The 25,814-nt window shown below is 46.7% G+C and overlaps 1 protein-coding gene across 1 annotated transcript; it reads left to right on the top strand.

The window, feature by feature from the left end:
- Nucleotides 1-21,748: 21,748 nt before the first annotated feature.
- Nucleotides 21,749-23,946, top strand: LOC124651390 (histone-lysine N-methyltransferase family member SUVH9-like). The gene has a single exon (XM_047190485.1). It carries the CDS (start codon nucleotides 21,749-21,751, stop codon nucleotides 23,642-23,644), a length of 1,896 nt encoding a protein of 631 aa, XP_047046441.1. The 3' UTR covers nucleotides 23,645-23,946.
- The last annotated feature ends 1,868 nt before the right edge of the window (nucleotides 23,947-25,814 follow it).

Here is a 25,814-nt window from a genome sequence, read left to right as displayed (position 1 = left end):
TCGTTCTGGTACAACCAACACGATCTGCCCTCGGGATTTTCCGATGCAGAGGAGGAAGCGAGTGAGCCGGAGTATTATGGGGAAGGCTCCGGGTCAAGCGGCGAGCATTCCGGAGGAGACTCTGGTGACGACTCCAAGGCCGGATCTGGTGACAGCGACGGCGGCTCCACCTACCAGCAATCTGAAGAAGAGGACTCCGAGTAGAGTTCCTGTAATGAAACAAATTGCATCATTTTGGCCCCGGAGTGGGTTTGTAACATAACTTAAATTCTTAAGTAGTTAGGGACGAAACAGGCATGCATGCGTGGGCGGAAAATACTTATCCTGCTATCCATTTTTATATTATGTGCATGTGTTGTTTCTTGAAAGCAAGTGCTGGTTTGATAATTTCCGGCTTGCCCACTTGACCTTCCACGAGCTGGAAAACCCGTGCCGGAAACGCTCGCGAGCGGCGACGAAGCCCAATGGCAATCCGTCAATAACCGCGGAAACAAGCCCCCAGCCCAAGTGCCGGAAGTCGCTACCAGGAATCCATGGGTTTGCAACAGAAAAAATTTCCGCCAGAAAACTTAAGCTTACGTCCTAAGGGACGATTTTGAAAATCACAACTTTCGTACACGCCTAGGCGGAAAGATCCAGCTCTGCGGTTTTAGTCGGAAAAAACATACACGATCCAGAAATGAAAAATTAAAGGAGGTAAATGACTCTAAGAGTGAACCAAAAGCTTTATTTCATTGATCATGTATCATAGATATTACAAGGTATGTAATGCGTAAAGCGCTAAGTGTGGAAAGGACGTAGCTGTGCTATGTTCCAGGGACGATCTGTTTCGTCATATATGTCACCCGGATCTTCTCGTTTTCGTTTCCGATGCCAGTTGGCAGGTCTATCCTTTAGTTCCCGGAAATCAACGAGGTAGTATGATCCGTTGTGTAGTACTTTGCTGATGACAAAAGGTCCTTCCCATGGAGTTTGCAACTTGTGATCTTTCACCTGGCGAAGGCGGAGGACTAAGTCTCCGACCATGAACGAGCGGTTCCGAACTCGACGGCTATGATAGCGTCGGAGCTTCTGGCGGTAAATGGTGGAGCGTTGGTCAGCTAGATTCCGAGCTTCTTCGATCGGGTCCACGAGATAGTCTGTCGAGCCTCGTCGGCGGTTTCTTCATTGTAGGCGGAAACTCGCGGTGAATCATGGATGATGTCGGTGGGGAGCACAGCTTCGGATCCGTATACCGAGGAAGAAAGGAGTAAATCCTGTTGACCTGTTAGGGGTAGTTCGTAAACTCCACGAACAGAGTCCAGCTCATCAGCCCAAGCTCCGGCTGCGCGGCGCAGCGGTTCTTCAAGGCGAGGTTTGATTCCGGCTAGTATAAGGCCATTGGCTCGTTCGACCTGACCATTAGATTGTGGATGAGCCACAGACGCAAGGTCAAGCCGGATCCCAACTTCATCGCGAGTAATCCTTGAGTTCTCCCCTGCGCAAAGTTCGTGCCATTGTCTGTGATTATGCTGTGTGGGATGCCGAATCTCATTACGAGGCTGCAAACAAATTTTAGTGCCGTAGCACCGTCGGCTTTTCTCACTGGCTTTGCCTCGATCCACTTACTGAACTTGTCAATAGCGACCAGGAGGTATTCATGCCCGCCAGGAGATGATTTCTTTAACTTACCAACCATATCGAGCCCCCAGACCGCGAACGGCCAGGTGATAGGGATGGTCCTCAGCTCTTGGGCTGGAGCGTTTGGTTGAGTAGCGTAGTACTGACAACCGCGGCAAGTTTTCACCGGCTTGTCGGCGTCTTCTTTAGGCTGTTAGCCGATAAAATCCTAACCGAAAAGCTTTTGCAACGAGGGATGCGGGGGCGGCATGATGCCCGCAATCCTCTGCGTGGATCTCTCACGAGGATTTCAATGCCATCTTGACTAGAGACGCATTTGAGAAAAACCCCGTTTGCACTTCGTTTGTAGAGCTGTCCATCAACAATTGTGTAGGATCTTGCTCGTCGATGATCTGACGTGCGTGGACCTCGTCCTCCGGCAACTTTTGATCAATGAGATAGTCCAGAAACGGCTGAGTCCAGGCCGGAATGATTGCCATCACTTCTTTAGCCGGAGAAACTGCCAGATCGGGATTTTCCGGGTTTGCACCCTTTACTGAGGGTACTCGGAGATGCTCAAGGAACACTCCAGGCAGAATTGGTTTCCTGCCGGATCCGAGCTTGGACAGCATGTCTGCTGCTGTGTTATCGTCTCTCCTGACGTACTTGACTTCGTATCCGAGGAAGCACTTGGCGATCTCGTCCACTTCGTCTCTGTAAGCCGCCATGACGGAGTTTCTGGCGTTCCAGGTTCCGGCTACTTGTTGTGCCACCAAGTCGGAATCTCCGCAACATATGATGTGCTTGATACCAATTTCCTTAGCGATGCGCAGACCGTGTAGTAGAGCCTCGTATTCCGCCATATTGTTGGTTGCTTCGAAGTGAATCTGCGAACGTACTTGCGGTTCTTCTCCGGTAGGTGACTTCGGGGTAACTCCAGCCCCCGAGCCTTGATGTTGCTTGGATCTGTCAAAGTGCATGACCCAAGCTTCGGGTTCCGGCACAGGTGTGCCCTCCGGTGCTTCAGTCCAATCCGCGATGAAATCCGCTAGAACTTGAGACTTGATTGCGGTTCGGGCTTCGTAGTTGATGTCAAAGGCAGATAACTCGATGCCCCATTTTGCTACGCGTCCTGTTGCGTCGGAGTTGTTGATGATTGTTGCCAGGGGAGCCTTGCTCACCACTGTCATTGGGTGCTCCTGGAAGTAGTGTCTCAGCTTCCGGCTGCCTAGGAAAACTCCGTATGCTAGCTTATGAAAGTGAGGGTATCTCTGCTTGGATTCCGTCAGGACTTCGCTAATGTAATAGACAGGCCTTTGGACTCCGTGCTCAAATCCTTCTTCCTTTCGCACCACCACGATTACGAGGCTGATAACTTTGTTGGTAGCCGCTATGTAGAGGAGCATAGGCTCTGACTCAGCTGGTGCCGCCAATATAGGTGGGGAGGAGAGTATGTTCTTCAACTCCTGAAGTGCTTTATCTGCTGCCTCATCCCAGACAAATTTGTCTGTTTTCTTCAGCAGCTTGTATAGAGGTAGGGCTTTCTCGCCAAGACGGCTAACAAATCTGCTGATTGCCGCAACGCAACCAGTTAATCGTTGCACATCTTTGAGACAAGTTGGCCTTTTGATGTTCAGGATAGCCTTGATCTTTTCCGGGTTAACTTCAATGCCCCCGTGAGAAACAATGAAGCCAAGGAGTTTTCCTGCTCGGTACGTCAAAGACGCACTTCGGCGGATTCAACATCATCTTGTACCGTCGGAGATTATCAAAGGTTTCCTTGAGGTCGCTCAGCAGGTCGGATCCCTTTCGGGTCATGACCGCGATGTCGTCGACGTAGGCGTGCACGTTCCGGCCAATTTGGTCCTTCAGGCACCGCTGCATCGTACGTTGGTATGTGGCACCTGCGTTTTTCAAGCCAAAAGGCATGGTAACATAGCAGTATGTGCCAAAGGGTGTGATGAAAGAGGTCGCCTTTTGGTCAGACTCCTTCATCAAGATCTGATGATACCCGGAATATGCGTCAAGAAAACACAGAAGTTCCGCCCCTGCCGTCGAATCAATGACTTGGTCAATGCGCGGCAAAGGGAACGGATCTTTCGGACAATGCTTATTCACGCCGGAGTAATCGATGCACATTCTTAGTATTTCAGAATTCTTTTTGGGTACAAGGACGGGGTTTGCGACCCAATCAGTATGGATAACTTCTACTACAAAACCTGCCTCTAGTAACTTTGCTAATTCCATTCCTATGGCGTGGCGCTTCTTGTCTCCAAAGCGTCGCATAGCTTGCTTCACCGGTTTTGCACCCGGATTTATGTTGAGGTAGTGCTCGGCGAGTTCCCTTGGTACTCCGGACATGTCAGAAGGTTGCCATGCGAAGATATCCATGTTAGCTCCGAGGAACTCGACGAGCGCGCTTTCCTATTTGGGGTCCATGTTGGCTCCGATTGAAACCTGCTTGGAGTTGTCACCTTCGACGAGGTCATGCTTCTTGGTTTCTATCGCGGCCTTGAACGAGGTCTTCTGTTCGGAGATCTGCTTCTTGGTGGTCTGCATCTCAGTCGGATCCACCGCGGCTCTGTAGCCTTGCAGCTCCTCTCCAGATATGACGGATTCTGCAAAGGCGGCTTCGCCTTCCTCACAGTCCCTAGCTTTCTTGTAGTCTCCGGACACGGTGATCCAACCGTTAGGACCCGGAATCTTGAGCTTGTTGTAGATGTAGCATGCTGCGGCGTGGAACTTGTGGTAGGTGGGCCTGCCGAAGATCACGTGGTAGGAGCTTTTGAAGGGCACCACTTCAAACGTGATCATCTCTTCGCGGTAGTTGTTCACATTGCCGAAGGCCACGGGAAGTTTGATGCTGCCCAGAGAGTTTGCCTTCTTACCCGGAACCACACCATGAAATTCAGTGGTGCTGTGCTTGAGCTGTTCCTTGGTGAGGTTCATCTTCTCCAGGGTCTCCAGGTACATGATGTTCAGGCTAGCTCCTCCGTCCATAAGACACTTGGAGAAGTCATACCCGTCTATGCGGGGACTCACAACCAGGGCGTAGCACTCTTTGGGGATGACGGCCGGGTGATCCGACCTGTCAAACGTACAGGCTTTCTCCGACCACTTGACATATCGCGGCACAGCCGGAAGCTGTGGCGTTCAAGATCCGGAGCGCTGATTTTTTCGCGCGGACAGTTGGGGTTCCGAGGAAGGTGTGGTAAGTTCCGACACTCTTCTTGCCAAAGGGGTTAGATTTGTTAGCTGCGGTACCCTCCTTGGGTTCCGGCGAAGCGTCGTCCTCGTCCATGGCTTCGGAACTGTCCTCCTCTTTGTCCTTGTTCTTGCCCTTGCCTCCTTTGCCGCGCGGGCGGTGCTTCCGGGCTCGCTTGTATCCTGCCTCCGGGTCATTCTTCAGATCGTTGACCCACTTGCAGTTGCGATTGGTATGGGTGGATTTGCCCGTAGCCGGATCCAGATGAGCCAGGCACGGCATATCCCTGTATTCTTCATACGTTTGGGGGGCGCGGGATCCGGCTGCGGTGACCTCGTCAGCGCGCTGCTGGCCCCTGCCTGCTCCGCCTCCACGTCCGCGGCCTCTTCCGCCTCCTGGACCTCCGCGTTGGAACGTCATGGCTACCATGTCGGATCCTCCGCCCTTCTGGTCTTCAGGGGGGTTCTTCCGCTTGTTGCTGCTGCTGACGCCGTTATCACGGTTTTTCTTCTGTTGGTGCAGGGGTATGGCTGTAGCTGCGAGATCTCCGCCTGCGTCGTCATCGGCGGCAGTATGATCGCTGGCGATGTTTATCATCTCGTCAAGAGTGAGTTTGTTCGCGTTCACCAGGCAGGTAAGCTTGTGGCGCAGCAGCCCCCCACGCTGCAAACCACCAATGAAGGCGTGCATTGCTGTGCGGTTATCTACGTTCTCGCACTCGTTTCTGGTTGCCAACCATCGGGTGAGGAAGCTTCTAGATGTCTCGCCCTTCTTCTGGATGCAAGCTTGAAGATCGCTGGTGGTGGCCGGTCTCTTGTAGGTACCCCTGAAGTGGTTCTCGAAAGCCTTCTTCAGGTCCAACCAGCAAAAGATAGTGTTTTCCTCAAGGTCACTGAGCCAAACACGAGCTGGACCAATAAGGTACAAGCTGGAGCATGCGGCGGGCTATATTCGGGGTTCCTCCGGCGAAGGTTACTGCATTGTAGTAGTCCTCGATCCAGGTGTCCGGCCTCTCGCTGCCATCATAATGCTTCAGATTTCCCGGTAGCTTAAGGTTCGGGCTTCTTGGCTTTGGTTCCTCTCGGATCATCCGGCCAAAGCACCTTGGACCGATGTAGTCGGATCTCGTACTCGTTGAGGCGATCCCGGGCATCACGAGGGGCACCGCCGGGTGATTTTGAGCGGGAACGGGATCTCCGGCCTCTGCCTCCGCCTCCACCTCCGCCTCCACTTGGTGGTGGTGAGGGAGATCTGCGAGGGGGCCTGTAAGATGATCTTCCGCCTTCGGACTCGTGGCGTGGCTCCCTCGGCTGGCTCCGGTTTCGGTGGCTCCTTTCCTCTTGGTGGTGGTCGCCTCCGTCGTTCCGGCTCCTGCGTGGCTCAGGTGCGTACTCCTCGTTCCGGCTCCTCCTTGGTTCCGGATCGCGTCCTTGGCTTCTGCGAGGCTCAGGGTCGCGTTCTTGATTCCGACGAGGCTCAGGCTCGCGGTCTTGATTCCGGCTTCTGCGTTGCTCCAGCGTACGCTCCCTGTTCCTGTCTCTAGGTGGCGGCATACTGTCGCGGATGTTGATTCCACCTGGTCCATGGGGCCTGGGGTTTCCGGCAGGGCTGCGACGTCGAGGGGGTAGCGGAGGACGCGAAGCTCGGGGTGGTGGCGATGGAACACGGTACTTATCTCTGCCAGTATACATCGCATCCTTTCCCTTTGCCGGGTCTTTCGGGGTTGAATCCGATGGTATGGGGATTGGATTTGGATGATCTCTGACTTTCCTCCTGCGCTCCATAGATCCGGTGCGCGACTCGCCATCATGGTGTTGACTTGCTATGGCGTCCTTCTGCGCCGTGCATATGCATTGCTCCGGATTGGATGCTAACCTGCGCGAAGTGTCTGCCTTGCTCTGTTGCTGCATTGCTGAAGCAACGAGCTTCCGGACGTAGTTGATGTCAATCTCCTCGTCCTTCTTCTTTAGGAGCTCTGCAGCCTTCTTCATGTTATCCTTTGGAGTTGCGAGCGGCTGCTGCTCTGTGGGTGTTGCGAAGGTAATCCTGCGGGGAGGGATGGCTTCTCGAGCGATTCTATCAGCCTCCGCCTGCAGAGAGTCTAACCTTTTCTGCCACTCCTTTCGGAGTCCCTTGGCTGTTGCCATCATTTCGTCGACTTCACGATCCTTCTTTAGGGAGTAGTCCACAAAATTTGCAGCCAAGGTTCTTTCTTCCGCCATTGCGGCTGCAGTCCTGGCGAACTTCTGAGCTGTTGCCAGCATCTCCTGCCGTTTGGCTTCTAAGGCCTCCGGGTCTGCAGCCTCCTCTCGGAGTTATTGGTTTGTTGAGAATATCGGACTGCGCGACTAGATCCATGCGTGCTTGCTCGACTATCTCTTCGGTGACGGTACATCCCTGCGCGGTCGTGGTCCCAAGGGAGGCCGCACGTTGGATGGTCCTGGGCTGGAGTTGGAGGCTTCGTCTTCCGTGTCCGGCTGATCCAACGGTGCCACGGTTGCTAGAACCTGCATCGGCTGGGCGGATTCCACTTCAGCTTGCTCACCGCCTCCGAGTTCCTCGAGCTTGCGGTTGAATTCCTCTGTGTTCATGGATGAAGCGCCGTCATCTTCTTCCCCGATTGCGAGCTCCTTCGTCAAGCGATTGTATTCTTCTGTGCCTATTGAGGAGGCATCATCGGAATTTGGGCTCAAGTTTCCGAGGATAGATTCCTCGGGGTTTCCGGCTTCCTCTTGTCCCGGAGCGTCGCTGTCTCCGACCTGCTTCGGCAGATCCGGAGCTACGTTGTTTCCGGGTGCCTCAACCTGCAAAGGATCCGCCTCGTCCTGGTGGAGGGCGTCTCCTGCGGTATGGGCCAAGAAGTGCACGAAGTGACACCTTTGCTTCTCTAACACCTGGGAGACCCAGGCGGTTCTGCATTGGTCTTCCACCGTTTTCTCCTGCTCAGGGGCGGATTGGGTGGGTTTTGATTTTTTCAGATCTAAGGCGGAATCTTCCTTAAGAAGCTCCTGCGACTCAGATCGGATCTTCGCGACGGCGTCCAGCTCAGCGGCGGACGCGTCAGCGTTACTTACCAGTGCGTTTCCGTCGGAATCGACGGTCTCGCCGATGAAGATGTGGATGCCGCCGATTGGGACGATGGAGAGCTTGACGGGGTTTGTTCTAGCCGGAATCCAGAATTCGTCCGGACGGACGATCGGAAAATTCCCGGCGTAGAGCACGCGCCCCACGGCGATCGAGTCGTCGTAGCTTCCCATGGCGGAGCCCTCCCGGTTCCGGCCTCCGAGACGCCTCCGGCCCCACGGTGGGCGCCAACCGTCGTTGCCTAATCGACGATACCTCGGAGGAGGGATCCTCACGAGGGGAGAAGAAGTAGGGGCCATAGGGCGGAGTGCACACGGGACGGTGGTACGCGAGTTACCCAGCTTCGGAACACCCGCACGATGACGGGGCCTACTGCTGCTTGTCCGGAATTATCTGGGCGCTTGCGCGTTGTTACAATGGTTGTAGTTGTCCCTCTAGGGCTCCCGGGATCCGGCTTATAAAGGCGCACGGATCTAGGGCTTACATGGAGAGTCCTAGCCGGATTACAGATTGCTTAGTCTACGTTACAATATCTTGCCGTGTACGTCAAGGATCCGCCTCCCCTATACGTCGTACTGGATCCGGGTTCCTCATGGGCCTCCATGGATCCGGGTTCCTCCAAAGGTCGGTACGGATCCGGCTATCTGATCCTGGGCCGGACTTCATCCTTCATGATCAACAGCAACTGGGCCGCCCGATGGGCCTCATGCCACCATCACCGTCTATGGGCCACCCGGACTTGCCGGATCTAGGCACTGTCGATGGTACACCCATGAAGTATACCCACAACAAGTATCGTGGCACCTCTGCAACTAGTGTTTGTTCTAATCATGTACACACAAGTCCATCCTCAACCAACTATTTTTGTCTGGATGTAGTGGTGTGCATCCAAGCGGTTAATTTTGGGTGTGTGGATGTTGTGATGTGAGCGTGCGATCTTTGTGATTACGTAAAAACATACACTAAAAATATGCGTGTAAGTATCGTGACACTTTTATTTAGTTGTACAATCTATTCATGTCGTGCATAGACTCGTGAACAATAAGTGTTAACTAGGTTTGTCTAGATCCCAAACCAACCCCCTTGCGCGTGGATTTTGTGGTGTGCGCATAGTGTACATAAATATTCGGTTGCTAGAGATTTAACAAAATAAAAAAAAGATATCCTAACATATACATTGTAAAACCAACAAACTTAGATGCTAGAGGTAAAGGGCATCCTTTCAACTGGTGAACTTGATCTTAAACCAACATATTTGTGTGTAGATATTGTAGTGTGAGTGTGTGTCCTTGTGATTAAGTGCATGTATGTGTGAGGTGAGCGTATATATTTGTGATGGCCTTAAAAACTAACACTAGAAGAATCTATTCAAGTATCTGGGCATCTTTACATCTAGATAATTTTGTCGTTTGAGAAATGTGAAAAGTACTGCATCTTCAAACGTGCATCGATGCTCAACACATTATGCGATGAACAATTAAGTAGATTGCTACCACTATGTATCCTATGTTGGACTTAAGGAAACACCTTTTGAGTTTTGAGGCTGTGAATATCCTACTCATGATACTAGTGGCACCATTTTGAGTTCAAAAAAGACTAGTGACACCATCTTTTACGGATGGTTGTAGAAATATGAGTCTTTGGAGGTTTTTTATTCAAAGGTGATGCTTTCAAATGTGTTAAATTTAAAAACATGTTTGTCTATGAAATATTTACAAATGTTTGACAATACCACTCGATGATTATATGCACACTATATGTACGATGGTTGGTGGTTTAATTCTTTCCAAGCATGGACTAGTAAATTTTTTATCAAGGATTATTGAATTTCAGATGTAGACGCAAGAACGTTGAGCGGCCAACCTAGAAACACGTGGCAATGCCATTCCAACGAAGTTAAAGGTCGACACAAAAAGAACGCGTGTAAGTATCGTGACACCTTTGCGGCCAGTGTTTGTTCTCGTCATGTACACACACAAGTCCAGCTGCATCCTCAACCAACTATTCTTGTCTGGATGTTGTGGTGTGCGTCCAAGCGGTTAATTTTGTGTGTGTGGATGTTGTGATGTGAGCGTGCGTTCTTTGTGATTATGTGAAAATATACATTAAAAATATGTGTGTAAGTATCGTGACACTTTTACTTAGTTGGACAATCTATTCATGTCGTGCATACTCGTGAACAATAAGCATTAGCTAGGTTTGTCTAGATCCCAAACCAACCCCCTTGTGCGTATATTTTGTGGTGTGCGTATAGTGTACATAGATATCCCAATTGATAGAGATTTAACAAAACAAGAAAAATACATCATAACATATACATTGTAAAACCAACAGACCTGGATGCAAGGGTAAGGGTATTTTTCTATTTATTGACTGAGGAAAAATGATCTTAGGTTGATTAAAACTAGCCAATTATGTTCATGATGGCAGAAAAGGAGAGTCAAAAACGGTCAACCATCATTAAACCCATGTTAGGGATCAAAATTGGACTTAATTAAGAGTAGAGGGTAAATTTAGACCAAAACAGAGTTGACGGACCAAAATTAGACTTTCGCAAGACTTAAGGGGCCAAAAGTGCACTTAACCCTTATATATACACTATATTTGCGATGGTTGGTGGTTTAATACTTTCCAAGCATGGACTAATAACTTCTCTAGCAAGGATTATTGAATTTTAGATTTAGACGCAAGACCGCTGTGCGGCCAACCTAGAAACACGCGGCAATGCCAACCCAACGAAGTTAAATGCCGACACCAAAATGACTGTGTGTAAGTATCATGGCACCTTTGCGGCTAGTGTTTTTTCCAATCATGTACACACAAGTCCAGCTATATCCTCAACCAACTATTCTTGTCTGGATGTTGTGGTGTGTGCCCATGTAGTTAATTTTGGGTGTGCTGATGTTGTGATTTGAGCGTGCGTTCTTTGCGATTACCTAAAACATACACTAAAAATATGCATGTGAGTATCGTGCATAGACTCGTGAACAATAAGTATTAGCTAGGTTTGTCTGGATCCCAAACCAACCCTCTTACGTGTGGATTTTATGGTATGCGTATAGCGTACATAAATATCCTAGCCGATAGAGATTTAACAAAACAAAACAAAATTGTAACATATACATTGTAAAACCAATAGACCTAGAGGCTGGCGGTAAAGGGCGTGGTAATTTTGAGGCACTTTTACTGTTGGGTTGTTTGTTCCTAATCGTGAATTTCATAATGGTACGAGATGTGTGTTGAAACATGGACAACAAATCCTACAAGTGTTTAGCTGTGAATGGTCCCACCTTTATCATGGGTATTGAAAATCTCGATCAATTACAAATTACTCTCTCCGATCTCTTTTAATTAATTAAAATTTAATACTAAATTTAAATTAATTAAAATGATTCGAGAGTAGCAAAATCGAAAAGATACTCTCAACCATACTCGTCTGCAAAAAAAAAACATAAGAAAATTAGTACTCCCAAGTCCCAACCATGCTCTGTAAAAAACATACTCCCAACCATACTCTGTAAAAAACGGAAGGAAATTAGTAACAAAATCTTGAGAGTAAATTCCTGGAGTAAAGCGGTGCCACCATTCCTGCTTCCGAGTTCCGAGTGGGGAGAGCGCCACGGGGTCTGGCAGAGAGCAGCAATTCGGCGTTGCATACCAGAGGCAGAGGTAGAGGTGATGTGGGCATAACCCTTTGGGTACTCGACATTGCCATACCCGGTGCAGACTATGAAGCTGGATCAGCACAAGGACTCAAGAAGTTGGACCAACAAGGAAAATCAACTTGAATTACAAGAAAGAACACTCCAATACGAATCCTACTAGGACTCTTGTAAACCCTAGCTTGGCTGATATATAAAGCCAGGCAGGGGCACCCCTTAGGACAGATATATTCAGAAACATAGATCATAGAGGTGACACACCTAGACATCGCAACCCGCAGATTAGAACTAGACTAGATCCAACAACTCCGCCTATGGCGGCCCCCTGTACACATATATTCATATAGTGGATTGCTAGCAGGATGTAGCGATCCTCCACCGCGGGGATGTGAACCTGGGTACGTCGTGTACCGCCTCGCTCCCGGAACTTCCATCGTCGCCTTTCTCTAAAACCCAAGCCCCTCATGGTTGCCGAGGAACCGCCTCGTCAAGAGGGGTCGAGAGACACCAATGGAGTCGCCGCTGATACGTCTCCAACGTATCTATAATTTCTTATGTTCCATGCTACTTTTATGACAATACTCACATGTTTTATACATACTTTACATCATTATTATTCATTTTTCGGCACTAACCTATTAACAAGATGCCGAAGCGCCAGTTCCTGTTTTCTGCTGTTTTTGGTTTCAGAAATCCTACAAAGGAAATATTCTCGGAATTGGACGAAATCAACGCCCAGGGTCTTATATTTCGCGGAAGCTTCCAGAGAGCCAGAGAGGGACCAGAGGGGAGCCCTGGGGGCCCCACCCCACAGGGCGGCGCGGCCTGGCCCCTGGGCGCGCCCCGCTATGGTGTGGGACCACCAGGTCCCCTCCGAGGCTGCCCTTCCGCCTATAAAGTCTATCCGCCTCGAAAACCCTAAAAACATAAGCCACGAGATGAGAAAAGTTACGCAGCCGCCGCCATCGCAAAGTCAAGTTCGGGGGACAGAAGTCTCTGTTCCGGCACGCCGCCGGGACGGGGAATTGCCCCCGGAATCCATCTCCATCGACACCACCGCCATCTTCATCGCCGTTGTTGTCTCCCATGATGAGGAGGGAGTAGTTCTCCCTCGAGGCTAAGGGCTCTACCGGTAGCTATGTGGTTAATCTCTCTCTCATGTACTTCAATACAATGATCTCATGAGCTGCCTTACATGATTGAGATCCATATGATGAGCTTTGTATCACTATTAATCTATGTGCTACTCTAGTGATGTTATTAAAGTAGTCTATTCCTCCTTCATGATGTAATGGTGACAGTGTGTGCATCATGTAGTACTTGGCATAGGTTATGATTGTAATCTCTTGTAGATTATGGAGTTAACTATTACTATGATAGTATTGATGTGATCTATTCCCCCTTTCATAGTGTAAAGGTGACAGTGTGTATGCTATGTTAGTACTCGGTCTAAATTGCAACGGTCTATTATGCTCTAGAGGTTACTTAAATATGAACTCCGAATGTTGTGGAGCTTGTTTACTCCGGCTTGAGGGAGCTCTTGTAGCCCTACACAATGAATGGTGTTTGTTATCCAACAAGAGAGTGTATGTAGCACAAGTGAGGAGAAGTTATTTATTTATTATGTGATCAATGTTGAGAGTGTCCACTAGTGAAAGTATGATCCCTAGGCCTTGTTTCCAAATACTGCAAACATCGCTTGTTTCTTGTTTTACTGCATCTTTACTTCCTGCAATATTACCACCATCTATACCACCTGTGTTTTACTATCTCTTCGCCGAACTAGTGCACCTATACATCTGACAAGTGTATTAGGTGTGTTGGGGACACAAGAGACTTCTTGTATCTTAATTGCATGGTTGCTTGAGAGGACTATCTTTGACCTCTACCTCCCTGAGTTCGATAAACCTTGGGTGATTCACTTAAGGGAAACTTGCTGCTGTTCTACAAACCTCTGCTCTTGGAGGCCCAACACTGTCTACAAGAATAGAAGCACACGTAGACATCAAGCTATTTTACTGGCGCCGTTGCCGGGGAGGTAAGGTAAAAGGTATTCACATCCTCCGACTACTAAGCTATTTCCTAGCACTGTTGCCGATGTGTGAGTGCTCGAAGGTATCTCCTTTAGATTCTGCAATTATATCTTTTTGTTTCTTGTTTTTATTTCACTAGTTAGGCTTAATGGAAAACAACAAAAAAAATAGAGATCTTTATGAACTTTATCTTGAATTAGGACATGATGTGTTTGAAGAGAAAATTAAAAAACCCATGGAACTTTGTTTACAAAAAAGTTGTAGCAATGTTATTAGCATGAACTCTTTGAACACTATTATTGCTAAAGCTATGGAAGAATTTAAGCTTGGGGAAGCTGGTTGTGATATTTTTAGTCCCCCAAGCATGGAGGAGAAAATTTACTTTGATGATACTTTACCTCCTATATATGATGATTGCAATGATGAATATGATATTTTCAGTCCACCTACTATTGAGGAGAAAATTAATTATGATTACAATATGCCTCCTATAAATGATGATTATGGTGATGAGAATAATAATGATAGCTATTTTATTGAATTTGCTCCCACTACAACTAATAAAATTGATTATGCTTGTGTGGAGAGCAATAATTTTATGCATGTAGCTCATGACAAGAATGCTTTATGTGATAGTTATATTGTTGAGTTTGTTCATGATGCTACTGAAAGTTATTATGAGAGAGGGAAACATGGTTATATGCATCTTAATAATATTAAGTTTCCCCTCTTTATGTTGAGAATTTTGAAGTTACTCGTGTTTTATCTTCCTATGCTTGTCACTTTGTTCTTCATGAATTTATTTGTGTACACGATTCCTTTTCATAGGAAGTGGGTTAGGCTTAAATGTGTTTTGAATTTGCTTCTTGATGCTCCTTTTGCTCCATTTTCTATTTTCATGAGAGCATCATTAAAATTACTGAGCCCATCTTAATGGCTATAAAGAAAGCACTTCTTGGGAGATAACCCATGGTTTTATTTTTACTACTGTTTTGTTGAGTCTAGGAAGTTGTTACTACTGTAGCAACCTCTCCTTATCAAGTTTTTGTGCCGAGTAAAGTCTCTGATAGAAGGTTGATACTAGATTTGGATTTCTGCGCAGAAACAGATTTGCTGTCTGTCACGAATTCGCGTCCTTCTCTCTCTAGAAGAATCAAAAAAATCTGCCAATTTACATGCGTGATCCTCAGATATGTACGCAACTTTCATTAGTTTTGAGTTTTTCCGTCTGAGCAAGTTAAGTGCCTCCGAAAAATTCGTCTTTACGGACTGTTCTGTTTTGACAGATTCTGCCTTTTATTTTGCATTGCCTCTTTTGCTATGTTGAATGGATTTCTTTGTTCCATTAACTTTCAATAGCTTTGTGCAATGTCCAGAAGTGTTAAGAATGATTATGTCACGTCTGAATATGTGAATTTTTGATTATGCACTAACCGTCTAATGAGTTTGCTTAAAGTTGGTGTGGAGGAAGTTTTCAAGGGTCAAGAGAAGAGGATGATACCATATGATCAAGAAGAGTGAAAAGTCTAAGCTTGGGGATGCCCCGTGGTTCATCTCTGCATATTTCAAGAAGAATCAAGCATCTAAGCTTGGGGATGCCCAAGGCATCCCCTTCTTCATCGACAACTTATCAGGTCACTTCTAGTGAAACTATATTTTATTCCGTCACATCTTATGTTCTTTACTTGGAGCGTCTGTTTGCTTTTATTTTTGTTTTGGTTTGAATAAATTTGGATCCCAGCAATCCTTGTGTGGGAGAGAGACACGCTCCGCTTTTTTCATTTGAACACCTGTGTTCTTAGTTTTGCTTTAATGTTCATGGCGAAGGCTGAAAACTGCTTTGTTGATTGCTATTTGGTTGGAAACAGAAAATACTTCATGTGGTAATTGGTATATTGTCTGGAATAATTTGATACTTGGCAATTGTTTTGAGCTCTCATAGATCATGTTTAAGCTCTTGCATCATGTAGTTTAAATCTATTAGTGGAGAACTACCGTAGAGCTTGTTGAAATTTGGTTTGCATGATTGGTCTCTCTAAGGTCTATATATTTTCTGGTAAAAGTGTTTGAACAACAAGGAAGACAGTGTAGAGTCTTATAATGCTTGCAATATGTTCTTGTGTAAGTTTTGTTGTACCTGTTCATACTTGTGTTTGCTTCAAACAACCTTGCTAGCCAAAGCCTTGTACTGAGAGGAAATGCTTCTCGTGCATCCAAACACCTTGAGCCAAAACCCATGCCATTTGTGTCCACCATAACTACCTATATGTGGTATTTTTACTGCCATTCCAAAGTAAATTTCTTGCGTGCTACCTTTAAAATTTCATTCCTTTGTCTTTACAATATATAGCTCATGGGAAAATAGCTTAAAAACTATTGTGGTGATGAATATGTAGCTATGTATCTTAGTTCTTATAAGTTGCTTGTTGAGCGGTAACCATGTTTACGGGGACGCCAGACAACTTTTTACACCTTTGTTGAATATCATGTGAGTTGCTATGCATGTTCGTCTTGTGCGAAGTAAGGGTGATTTATCTTGATTAAATGGTTTGAGTATGCATATTGTTAGAGAAGAACATTGGGCCGCTAACCAAAGCCATGTATCATGGTGGAAGTTTTCAGTTTGGACATTAATCCTCAATCTCTTACGAGAATATTATCTGTTGTTGAATGCTTAAGCATTAAAGAGGAGTCCATTATCTGTTTTCTATGTTGTCCCGGTATGGAAGTCCTTAGTTGAGATCTATCAAAAACGAGAAATCAAATGCGATTTATCTCCTTGGACCTTTGTACATGCGGCATAGAGGTACCCCTTTGTGACACTTGGTTGAAACATATGTTATGCAATGATAATCCATGTAAATCCAAGCTAATTAGGACAAGGTGCGAACACTATTGGTATTCGATGCATGAGTCTTGCAACTTGTAGGAAGTTTTATACATAACACATATGAATTATTACTACCGTTGACAAAATTGTTTCTATGTTTTCAAAATAAAAGCTCTAGCACAAAAATAGTAATCCATGCTTCCCTCTGCGAAGGGCCTTTCTTTTACTTTATGTTGAGTCAGTCTACCTACTTCTTTCTATCTTAGAAGCAAACACTTGTGTCAACTGTGTGCATTGATTCTTACATGTTTACTTATTGCACTTGTTATATTACTTTATGTTGACAATTATCCATGAGATATACATGTTACAAGTTGAAAGCAACTGCTGAAACTTAATCATCCTTTGTGTTGCTTCGAAACCTTCTACTTTGAATATATTGCTTTATGAGTTAGCTCTTATGCAAGTCTCTTTGATGCTTGTCTTGAAAGTACTATTCATGAAAAGTCTTTGCTATATGATTCAGTTGTTTAATCATCATCTTTACCATTGCTTTGAAGCACTTCATTCATCTCATATGCTTTACAATATTGTTGATCAAGAATGTGTTGGTAGCATGTCACTTCAGAAATTATTCCTTTTATCGTTTACCTACTCGAGGGCGAGTAGGAACTAAGCTTGGGGATGCTTGATACGTCTCCAACGTATCTATAATTTCTTATGTTCCATGCTACTTTTATGACAATACTCACATGTTTTATACATACTTTACATCATTATTATGCATTTTCCGGCACTAACCTATTAACAAGATGCCGAAGCGCCGAGTTCTTGTTTTCTGCTGTTTTTGGTTTCAGAAATCCTACAAAGGAAATATTCTCGGAATTGGACGAAATCAACGCCCAGGGTCTTATATTTCGCGGAAGCTTCCAGAGATCCAGAGAGGGACCAGAGGGGAGCCCCACCCCATAGGGTGGCGCGGCCTGGCCCCTGGGCGCGCCCCCCTATGGTGTGGGACCACCAGGTCCCCTCCGAGGCTGCCCTTCCGCCTATAAAGTCTCTCCGCCTCGAAAACCCTAAAAACATAAGCCACAGGACGAGAAAAGTTACGCAGACGCCGCCATCGCGAAGTCAAGTTCGGGGGACAGAAGTCTCTGTTCCGGCACGCCGCCGAGACGGGGAATTGCCCCCGGAATCCATCTCCATCGACACCACCGCCATCTTCATCGCCGTTGCTGTCTCCCATGATGAGGAGGGAGTAGTTCTCCCTCGAGGCTAAGGGCTCTACCGGTAGCTATGTGGTTAATCTCTCTCTCATGTACTTCAATATAATGATCTCATGGGCTGCCTTACATGATTGAGATCCATATGATGAGCTTTGTATCAATATTAATCTATGTGCTACTCTAGTGATGTTATTAAAGTAGTCTATTCCTCCTTCATGATGTAATGGTGACAGTGTGTGCATCATGTAGTACTTGGCATAGGTTATGATTGTAATCTCTTGTAGATTATGGAGTTAACTATTACTATGATAGTATTGATGTGATCTATTCCCCCTTTCATAGTGTAAAGGTGACGAGTGTGTATGCTATGTTAGTACTCGGTCTAAATTGCAACGGTCTATTATGCTCTAGAGGTTACTTAAATATGAACTCCGAATGTTGTGGAGCTTGTTTACTCCGGCTTGAGGGAGCTCTTGTAGCCCTACACAATGAATGGTGTTTGTTATCCAACAAGAGAGTGTATGTAGCACAAGTGAGGGGAAGTTATTTATTTATTATTTGATCAATGTTGAGAGTGTCCACTAGTGAAAGTATGATCCCTAGGCCTTGTTTCCAAATACTGCAAACATCGCTTGTTTCTTGTTTCTCTGCATCTTTACTTCCTGCAATATTACCACCATCTATACCACCTGTGTTTTACTATCTCTTCGCCGAACTAGTGCACCTATACATCCGACAAGTGTATTAGGTGTGTTGGGGACACAAGAGACTTCTTGTATCTTAATTGCGGGGTTGCTTGAGAGGACTATCTTTGACCTCTACCTCCCTGAGTTCGATAAACCTTGGGTGATTCACTTAAGGGAAACTTGTTGCTGTTCTACAAACCTCTGCTCTTGGAGGCCCAACACTGTCTACAAGAATAGAAGCACATGTAGACATCAGCCGCCGCCCCCGCAGATCCTCCTCACTCCCAAGCCCGACCCCGATGCACCCTCGTCCCCCACCCCCACCACCCACACTGCTATTATCCCCAAACCCGAACCCGATGCTCCCACCGCTCTCACCCCCGAGCTCTAAGATATCTTGTGCCGTAACAACCATGTTAACCATAAGATCTGGAATGGGACGGAGTAGTCAAGTGTGTTTTCTCCTCTCGTACATCAACAGATGCGCTTACTATAGCAGTTGTGTCTTGCGAGAACAACCGGAGGGGGATCCCACTCTAAATTCCCCACGGTAATGCGGTCTATGATGGGTTGCAACGACCGACAAATGTATCAGGTCGTGGAACCTGGTAGTAGTCGAGGTCGGATGGTATCCAATGGATACGCTGGCCGGCGAGGACCCAAGGTCGGAATTGCAACAAAGGGTGGGTGTGCAAGGTCGCGGGGAAATGCAATATTGACTAGGACCTTATACTGGGTCTCACACCACGGAAGCGTGAACGGGGAAATTGCCCGGTTGGCACCAAGGTTAAGATCTTTTATGGGTAAAGCAACACACCTCTGCAGAGTGTAATGAATCGTGACCTATCACTCCCTATTCTAGGTTATGGAACTGCGAACGCGGCCGGAAAGGAATTTCATGAAGTTCTAGTAAACCGGTGAAGGATGTCGGACATAGCTCTTCAGAATAAAAGCAACCTTTCGAAGAAATGATTACAAAAACCTGCATCGTCTTGGACTTTCTGGTCCTTGGCTGCAGCTAGTGCATTAAACACCTCTTTCCTATAATGAACTTGTTGAGTACGCTCGTACTCATCCCACTCTTAAATCCCATGCTTAGATATGAAGGCATCGAAGGAGGATTTACAGTGCAACTCGAAGGCCGATGAGTCAACAACTACTTCAAGGAACAGGAACCTGTCAGAAGAGTCAAACACCACATCCAACAAGGAGAAAACCTAGATTAGCCATAGAAGGGAACTAGCTTCCTAAAACCTAGCTCCTATTTAGCTAGAATCCATTCATAGCCTCTTTAGCCAGTTAGGTAACTCTTTAGATAGAGTTCGTGATAGAATTAGACTATGAGTCGTTCTTCTGGAGTTTATTTGCAGATTTACCTCATTGTAAAGTAGGAGGCTGTATTGATCTTCTGTAACAGAGTCTGTATGTAATTCTATAGACATGCCTTGGACCCGCATATCTTTCTGTTGTACCACTCTGAGCGATGTAATACTAGTGGAACAGTGTTTCATTGGTGTTATGTCAAACTTGCATACTACACCATGCAGTGGTATGCCGGGTGACCACAGCGGCCAACCTAGAAACATGTGGCAATGCCATTCCAACGAAGTTAAAGGTCGACACCAAAAGAACGCGTGTAAGTATCGTGACACCTTTGCGGCTAGTGTTTGTTCTCGTCATGTACACACACAAGTCTAGCTGCATCCTCAACCAACTATTCTTGTCTGGATGTTGTGGTGTGCGTCCAAGCGGTTAATTTTGTGTGTGTGGATGTTGTGATGTGAGCGTGCGTTCTTTGTGTTTATGTAAAAATATACATTAAAAATATGCGTGTAAGTATTGTGACACTTTTACTTTGTTGGACAATCTATTCATTTCGTGCATAGACTCGTGAACAATAAGCATTAGCTAGGCTTGTCTAGATCCCAAACCAACCTCCTTGCGCGTAGATTTTGTGGTGTGCGTATAGTGTATATAAATATTCCAATTGATAGAGATTTAACAAAACAAGAAAAATACATCATAACATACACATTGTAAAACCAACAGACCTAGAGGCAAGGGTAAGGGTATTTTTCTATTTATTGACTGAGGAAAGATGATCACATGTAGATTAAAACTAGCCAATTATGTCCATGATGGCAAAAAAAGGAGAGTCAAAAACCAGTCAACCATCATTAAACCGATGTTAGGGATCAAAATTGGACTTAATTAAGAGTTTGAGGGCAGATTTAGACCAAAACAGAGTTGAGGAACCAAAATTAGACTTTCGCAAGACTTAAGGACCAAAAGTGCACTTAACCCTTATATGTACACTATATTTGCGATGGTTGGTGGTTTAATTCTTTCCAAGTATGGACTAATAACGTCTCTAGCAAGGATTATTGAATTTTAGATTTAGACGCAAGCCCGCTGTGCGGCCAACCTAGAAACACGCGGCAATGCCAACCCAACAAAGTTAAATGCTGACGCCAAAATAACGTGTGTAAGTATCGTGGCACCTTTGCGGCTAGTGTTTTTTTCTCATCATGTACACACAAATCCAGCTGTATCCTCAACCAACTGTTCTTGTCTGGATGTTGTGGCGTGCGTCCATGTAGTTAATTTTGGGCGTGCTGATGTTGTGATTTGAGCATGCGTTCTTTACGATTACTTAAAACATACACTAAATATATGCGTGTGAGTATCGTGCATAGACTCGTGAACAATAAGTATTAGCTAGGTTTGTCTAGATCCCAAACCAACCCCCTTGCGCGTGGATTTTGTGGTTTGCGTATAGTGTACATAAATATCACAGCTGGTAGAGATTTATTAACAAAATAAAATAAAATCGTAGCATATGTAGTACATTGTAAAACCAACAGACCTAGAGGTTGACGGTAAAGGCATGGGTAAATTTTGAGACACTTTTATTGTTAGGTTATTTGTTCTTAATCGTGAATTTTATAATGGTAGGGAGATGTGTGTTGAAACATGGACAACAAATACTACGAGTGTTTAGTTGTGAATGGTTCCACCTTTATCATGGGTATTGAAAATCTCGATCCAGGATAAATTACTCTCTCCGATCCTTTTTAATTGACTAAAAATTTAATATAATTTTATACTAAATTTAGATTAATTAAAAGGATTGGAGAGTAGCAAAATCGAAAAGATACTCCCAACCATACGTCTGCAAAAAAAAAGGTACTCCCAACCATACTCTGTAAAAAAGATAATCCCAACCATACTCTGTAAAAAACGAAAGGAAATTAGTAACAAAATCTTGAGAGTAAATGCCTCGAGTAAAGCGGTGCCACCGTTCCTACTTCCGAGTTCCGAGTGGGGAGAGCGGGGTCTGGCAGAGACAGAGAGCAGCGATTCGGCGTTGCATACCAGAGGCAGAGGCAGAGGCAGAGGGGTCGGGAGAAGAGAGAGACACCAATGGAGTCGCCGCCGCCGCCGCCCCCGCAGATCCTCCTCACCCCCAAGCCCGACCCCGATGCGCCCCCGTCCCCCACCCCCACCACCCACACTGCTCTCATCCCCAAGCCCGAACCCGACGCTCCCACCGCTCTCACCCCCGAGCTCTACGATATCTACCGCCGGGAGCTCGAGCCCTCCCCAGACGACCACCCGGACTCCGCCCTCCAACTCCGCCACTCACAGCTCCAACTCGACGCCGTCTCCGCCAATCTCCGCCTCACCGCGCCCAATCCCCAAGACCATGCCAACCTCCAGGTATCCATTCCCCTGCCCTCCGACGCCGCCGCCACCGCCACCTCTTCCTCTGCCACCAAGAAACGCAGCCGCGCCGGTGAGATGGTGCGCGTCACCTCCTTCACGCCTCAAGACCACGCCCACTTCCGCTCCATCGTCCGCCACGCGCGCCTCACCTTCGAGGCGCTCCGCGGAATCTACCACCGCCAGGACAACTACGACGGCGCCCGCAACCGCTCCGACCTGCGCGCCTCCAGCAAGATGCTCTCCCTCGGCCTCTGGCTCTACCGCAACGTGCGCATCGTCGGCCCCATCCCCGGCGTCCAGGTCGGGGACGCCTTCGCCTACCGCGCCGAGCTCTGCGTCGTCGGCCTCCACTGCACCCCGCAGGCCGGCATATGCTACATCCCCGCCAGCCTCGTCAACGAGGGCCACCCCGTCGCCACCAGCATCGTCTCCTCCGGCGGCTACCTCGACGACGAGGACAGCGGCGACGTCCTCGTCTACACCGGCAGCGGCGGCCGCCAGCGCAACCGCGTCGAGCACCACGCCGACCAGACGCTCCAGCGCGGCAACCTCGCGCTCCACTATAGCTACCATTACGGCGTCGAGGTGCGCGTCATCCGCTGCCACGCCTGCGACTCCAGCTCCAGCCGCAAGGTCTATGTCTACGACGGCCTCTACAGGGTCGTCAGCTCCACCTTTGGTCCCGGCAAATCTGGCCGCGATGTCTGCAAGTACAAGCTCCTGCGCCTCCCTGACCAGGAGGAACTCGGCAGCAAGAACTGGTGTTTGGCCAAGGAGCTCAAGGACATGGTCGACAGCAAAGTCCTCCCACCAGGCTACATCTCACTGGACCTATCAAATGGCAAGGAGGCCTTCCCTGTCGCCGTATGCAACAATGTGGACCAAGAGAGTTCTCTTCTTGACTTTGACTACATTGCACACCCTGAATTGCCATTGTCCCTGGAGTTCTCGCCGGTGAAGAGGCACAAGGGCTGTCATTGTAACACAACATGTGGATCCAGCTGCAGCTGCGTGAGGAAGAACGGTGGAGGCCCCGTGTACAATGAGGATGGCACCCTTGTCAGGGGAAGGCCAATAGTGTATGAATGTGGTGATCTCTGTGACTGCACCATGAGTTGCTTGAACCGGTTGACCCAGCGAGGAATGAAGCACCGGTTGGAGGTTTTCCGGTCCAAGGAGACGGAGTGGGGTGTCAGGACACTGGACTTGATACAGCCTGGTGCTTTTGTATGCGAGTACAGTGGAGATGTGGTGCCCAGCGATGTGGCCATGGATGACGCCAGCTTCATCGATCCAAAGAGGTTGCCCAAGAGATGGAGAGAGTGGGGAGACGCCTCTGATGCGCTTCTGGACGACAACTTATCCCAGTTCCACCATTTCAGAGAGCCAAGCTATGTACTCGATGTGTCTCGAAGGAGGAATTTCGCTAGCTACATTAGCCACAGCACCACTCCCAATGTCTTCGTCCAGTATGTTCTCCGTGGCAATGAAAATGAATCATGCCCTCACCTGATGGTTTTTGCCATGGATACTATCCCACCGATGAGGGAGCTGAGCATCGATTACGGCATTGATCAGCAAGTAGGCCCCTGAGAGGGTTCAGTGACAAGTGTGGTTGGATGTGCTGAAGGTACATTGTGAAACTTGTGGGGGCTTCAGACTTTTTTGGTAGTGTTGGTGATGAACTATACTGCTTTTCATTTTGCTGAAGGTTGGAACCCTGAATTCTGAAACAGAGGGGAGCCCCTAGCTTTCCTGTAGACTTTCAGTTGCTAGTTATCCTTCTAGCTATTAGTGTTGTTTGTGCTTGTGGCCTGGCTTACTTGCAGAAAGTATGCTAGATCTTGAACTTATGTTGTACTGGTTATGGTTGGTACAATCACAAACAAGTTTATTTCAAGAATTTAGTTAATCTTCGAGCTAAGTGATCATTTGTCTTGTCTGTGGTTTTATTTGCAGTGCGCAATAGATAAGTGATCATTTGCCTTGTTTCTTGTTGAGTTGTTTGTAAGACCATGTAGAGCATGGGAGTGTTTATATTACTAAGCTTGATCACACTGTAGTTGATGCCCTGGCCGTGGCCGGGTGCCTGAAAAGTTTGAGAAGAAAAATACTGTGATTTGTGAAGGTCCTCTGGCCGAGAGCATGTGCTGGTCAGTCCATCTGCCTGCTGAGCGATGAGCTAGCTATCTCATGTCTCACCTGTAGTGGCTGGTTACTCGCGAATGTTCAACTGGTTGATGTCCATTGGATGCACCATTTGGTGTTGAGTAGTAGTAGCAGCAGCAGCAGTAGAACTAATCTGTAGAAGTATCGTGACGGCTGCCATGTTCTGTAGACGTATCGTAACGGCTGACAAGGGCTTTACTATACTCAGTGCACTTCTTCGATATAAAGGATTACAACTAGTATTTGCATAACTAAGATGCACACAGCCGTTCAAGTATCAGAAGTCATCAACAAAGTAAAAAGAAAAAAAAGGAGACAATCCCGGCTAAGCTTCATTGGCCTCAATAGCCTCAATATGCCTATTATGCATCCACCCATGTTGGGAAAATAAACTCTTTTGCCGTGTTCTCCAATCGTGTAGACACCTCCGTAAAGAGGCCGCGATCCTCCAAATGTTGGAGTGGCGACCATGAACGGAGCAAAGCCGTAGCGCTGTAAACAATCTGCAACAGAGAATTTTTTGTCATTAAAAACCTTGTCATTTCTACATAGCAAAGCGACCATACTACATCGCACCATGATAATCGCTTTATACCTAGAGTCAACCCCGTTTAGCCAATTGCCAAAAATATTTGCAATACTACAAGGTGGATATAAGGTAGAACCTATCTGAATGATTGACCATATAGACATAGCAACCCGACAACTGAAGAAAATGTGTTTTATTGTCTCTTGTTCATGACAGAAAACACATTTCGTACATCCATAGCAGTTGCGTTTGGCAAGGTTATCTTTAGTTAGAATCACACCCCGACGAAGATACCAACAAGAATTTGATGAGACGGAGGATACCCTGTCACGGGAAATGTGAGACAGAGGGGTGAAGAGACAGAGAAATGAAGAAAGTGAGAAAATTGATAAAGGAAGCCACATTCAAGCAAGTGAGCAAACCAGTAAAGCATTGGAAGAAAGGGAAGAAGAAATAAGAAGGCAAAATGATCTTGATGCAATTGCCTTGACAAGAAATAAAGTAGTAGCTCCTTAACATGAGACAAACAAGACACAAACAAGGAAAGAGCTAACTGAGCAAGCTGAGAGGGAGAAAGAAAAGGAGAAGAATGACTTTGTGGAGGAAACTAGAGATAATGGAAAAGGACATGGTCTAGATATGGAAGATCAAAGTGAGGATCTTGAAACAAATAGCAGAATTGATCTGATTGGAGATGAAGGGGATAGAAATGGAGAATCTGACTCTTCAGTGAGCATGGACACAAAAATCAACAATGTTCAAGATGGAAAGTCACCTAATCATGGGAAGAAGAAGCACAATGGGGTTGGCATACTGGAAGAGATAGAGGAAGCTAATGTGAACAGATTCAGTAACAGACTGGCGCCAAAGAGTGATGTACCAATCATGGAGAGAGAGAAAAAAACAGAGTTATGGTGAGGAATCTTTAGTCTTCAGAAGGTAGTACATCTCTACCCACTTTGGCTATTACTCCTGATTATTGCATTTTAGATATTACTAGTAGAGTGGGGATTGAGCTTGGAACTTCCCTAGACATGATTTATAATAATTTGGTTCTACTGAAGA

This window comes from Lolium rigidum, chromosome 1, assembly GCF_022539505.1.
Source record: "Lolium rigidum isolate FL_2022 chromosome 1, APGP_CSIRO_Lrig_0.1, whole genome shotgun sequence".
Classification (NCBI taxonomy): domain Eukaryota; kingdom Viridiplantae; phylum Streptophyta; class Magnoliopsida; order Poales; family Poaceae; genus Lolium; species Lolium rigidum.
The sequence above is the reverse complement of the archived record's forward strand: the minus strand, read 5'-3'. Positions and strand labels throughout refer to the sequence as shown.

What these genes read in the sequence shown, in the direction of transcription:
- LOC124651390 (XM_047190485.1), top strand. Translation starts at nt 21,749, where the DNA reads ATGGAGTCGCCGCCGCCGCCGCCCCCGCAGATCCTCCTCACCCCCAAG.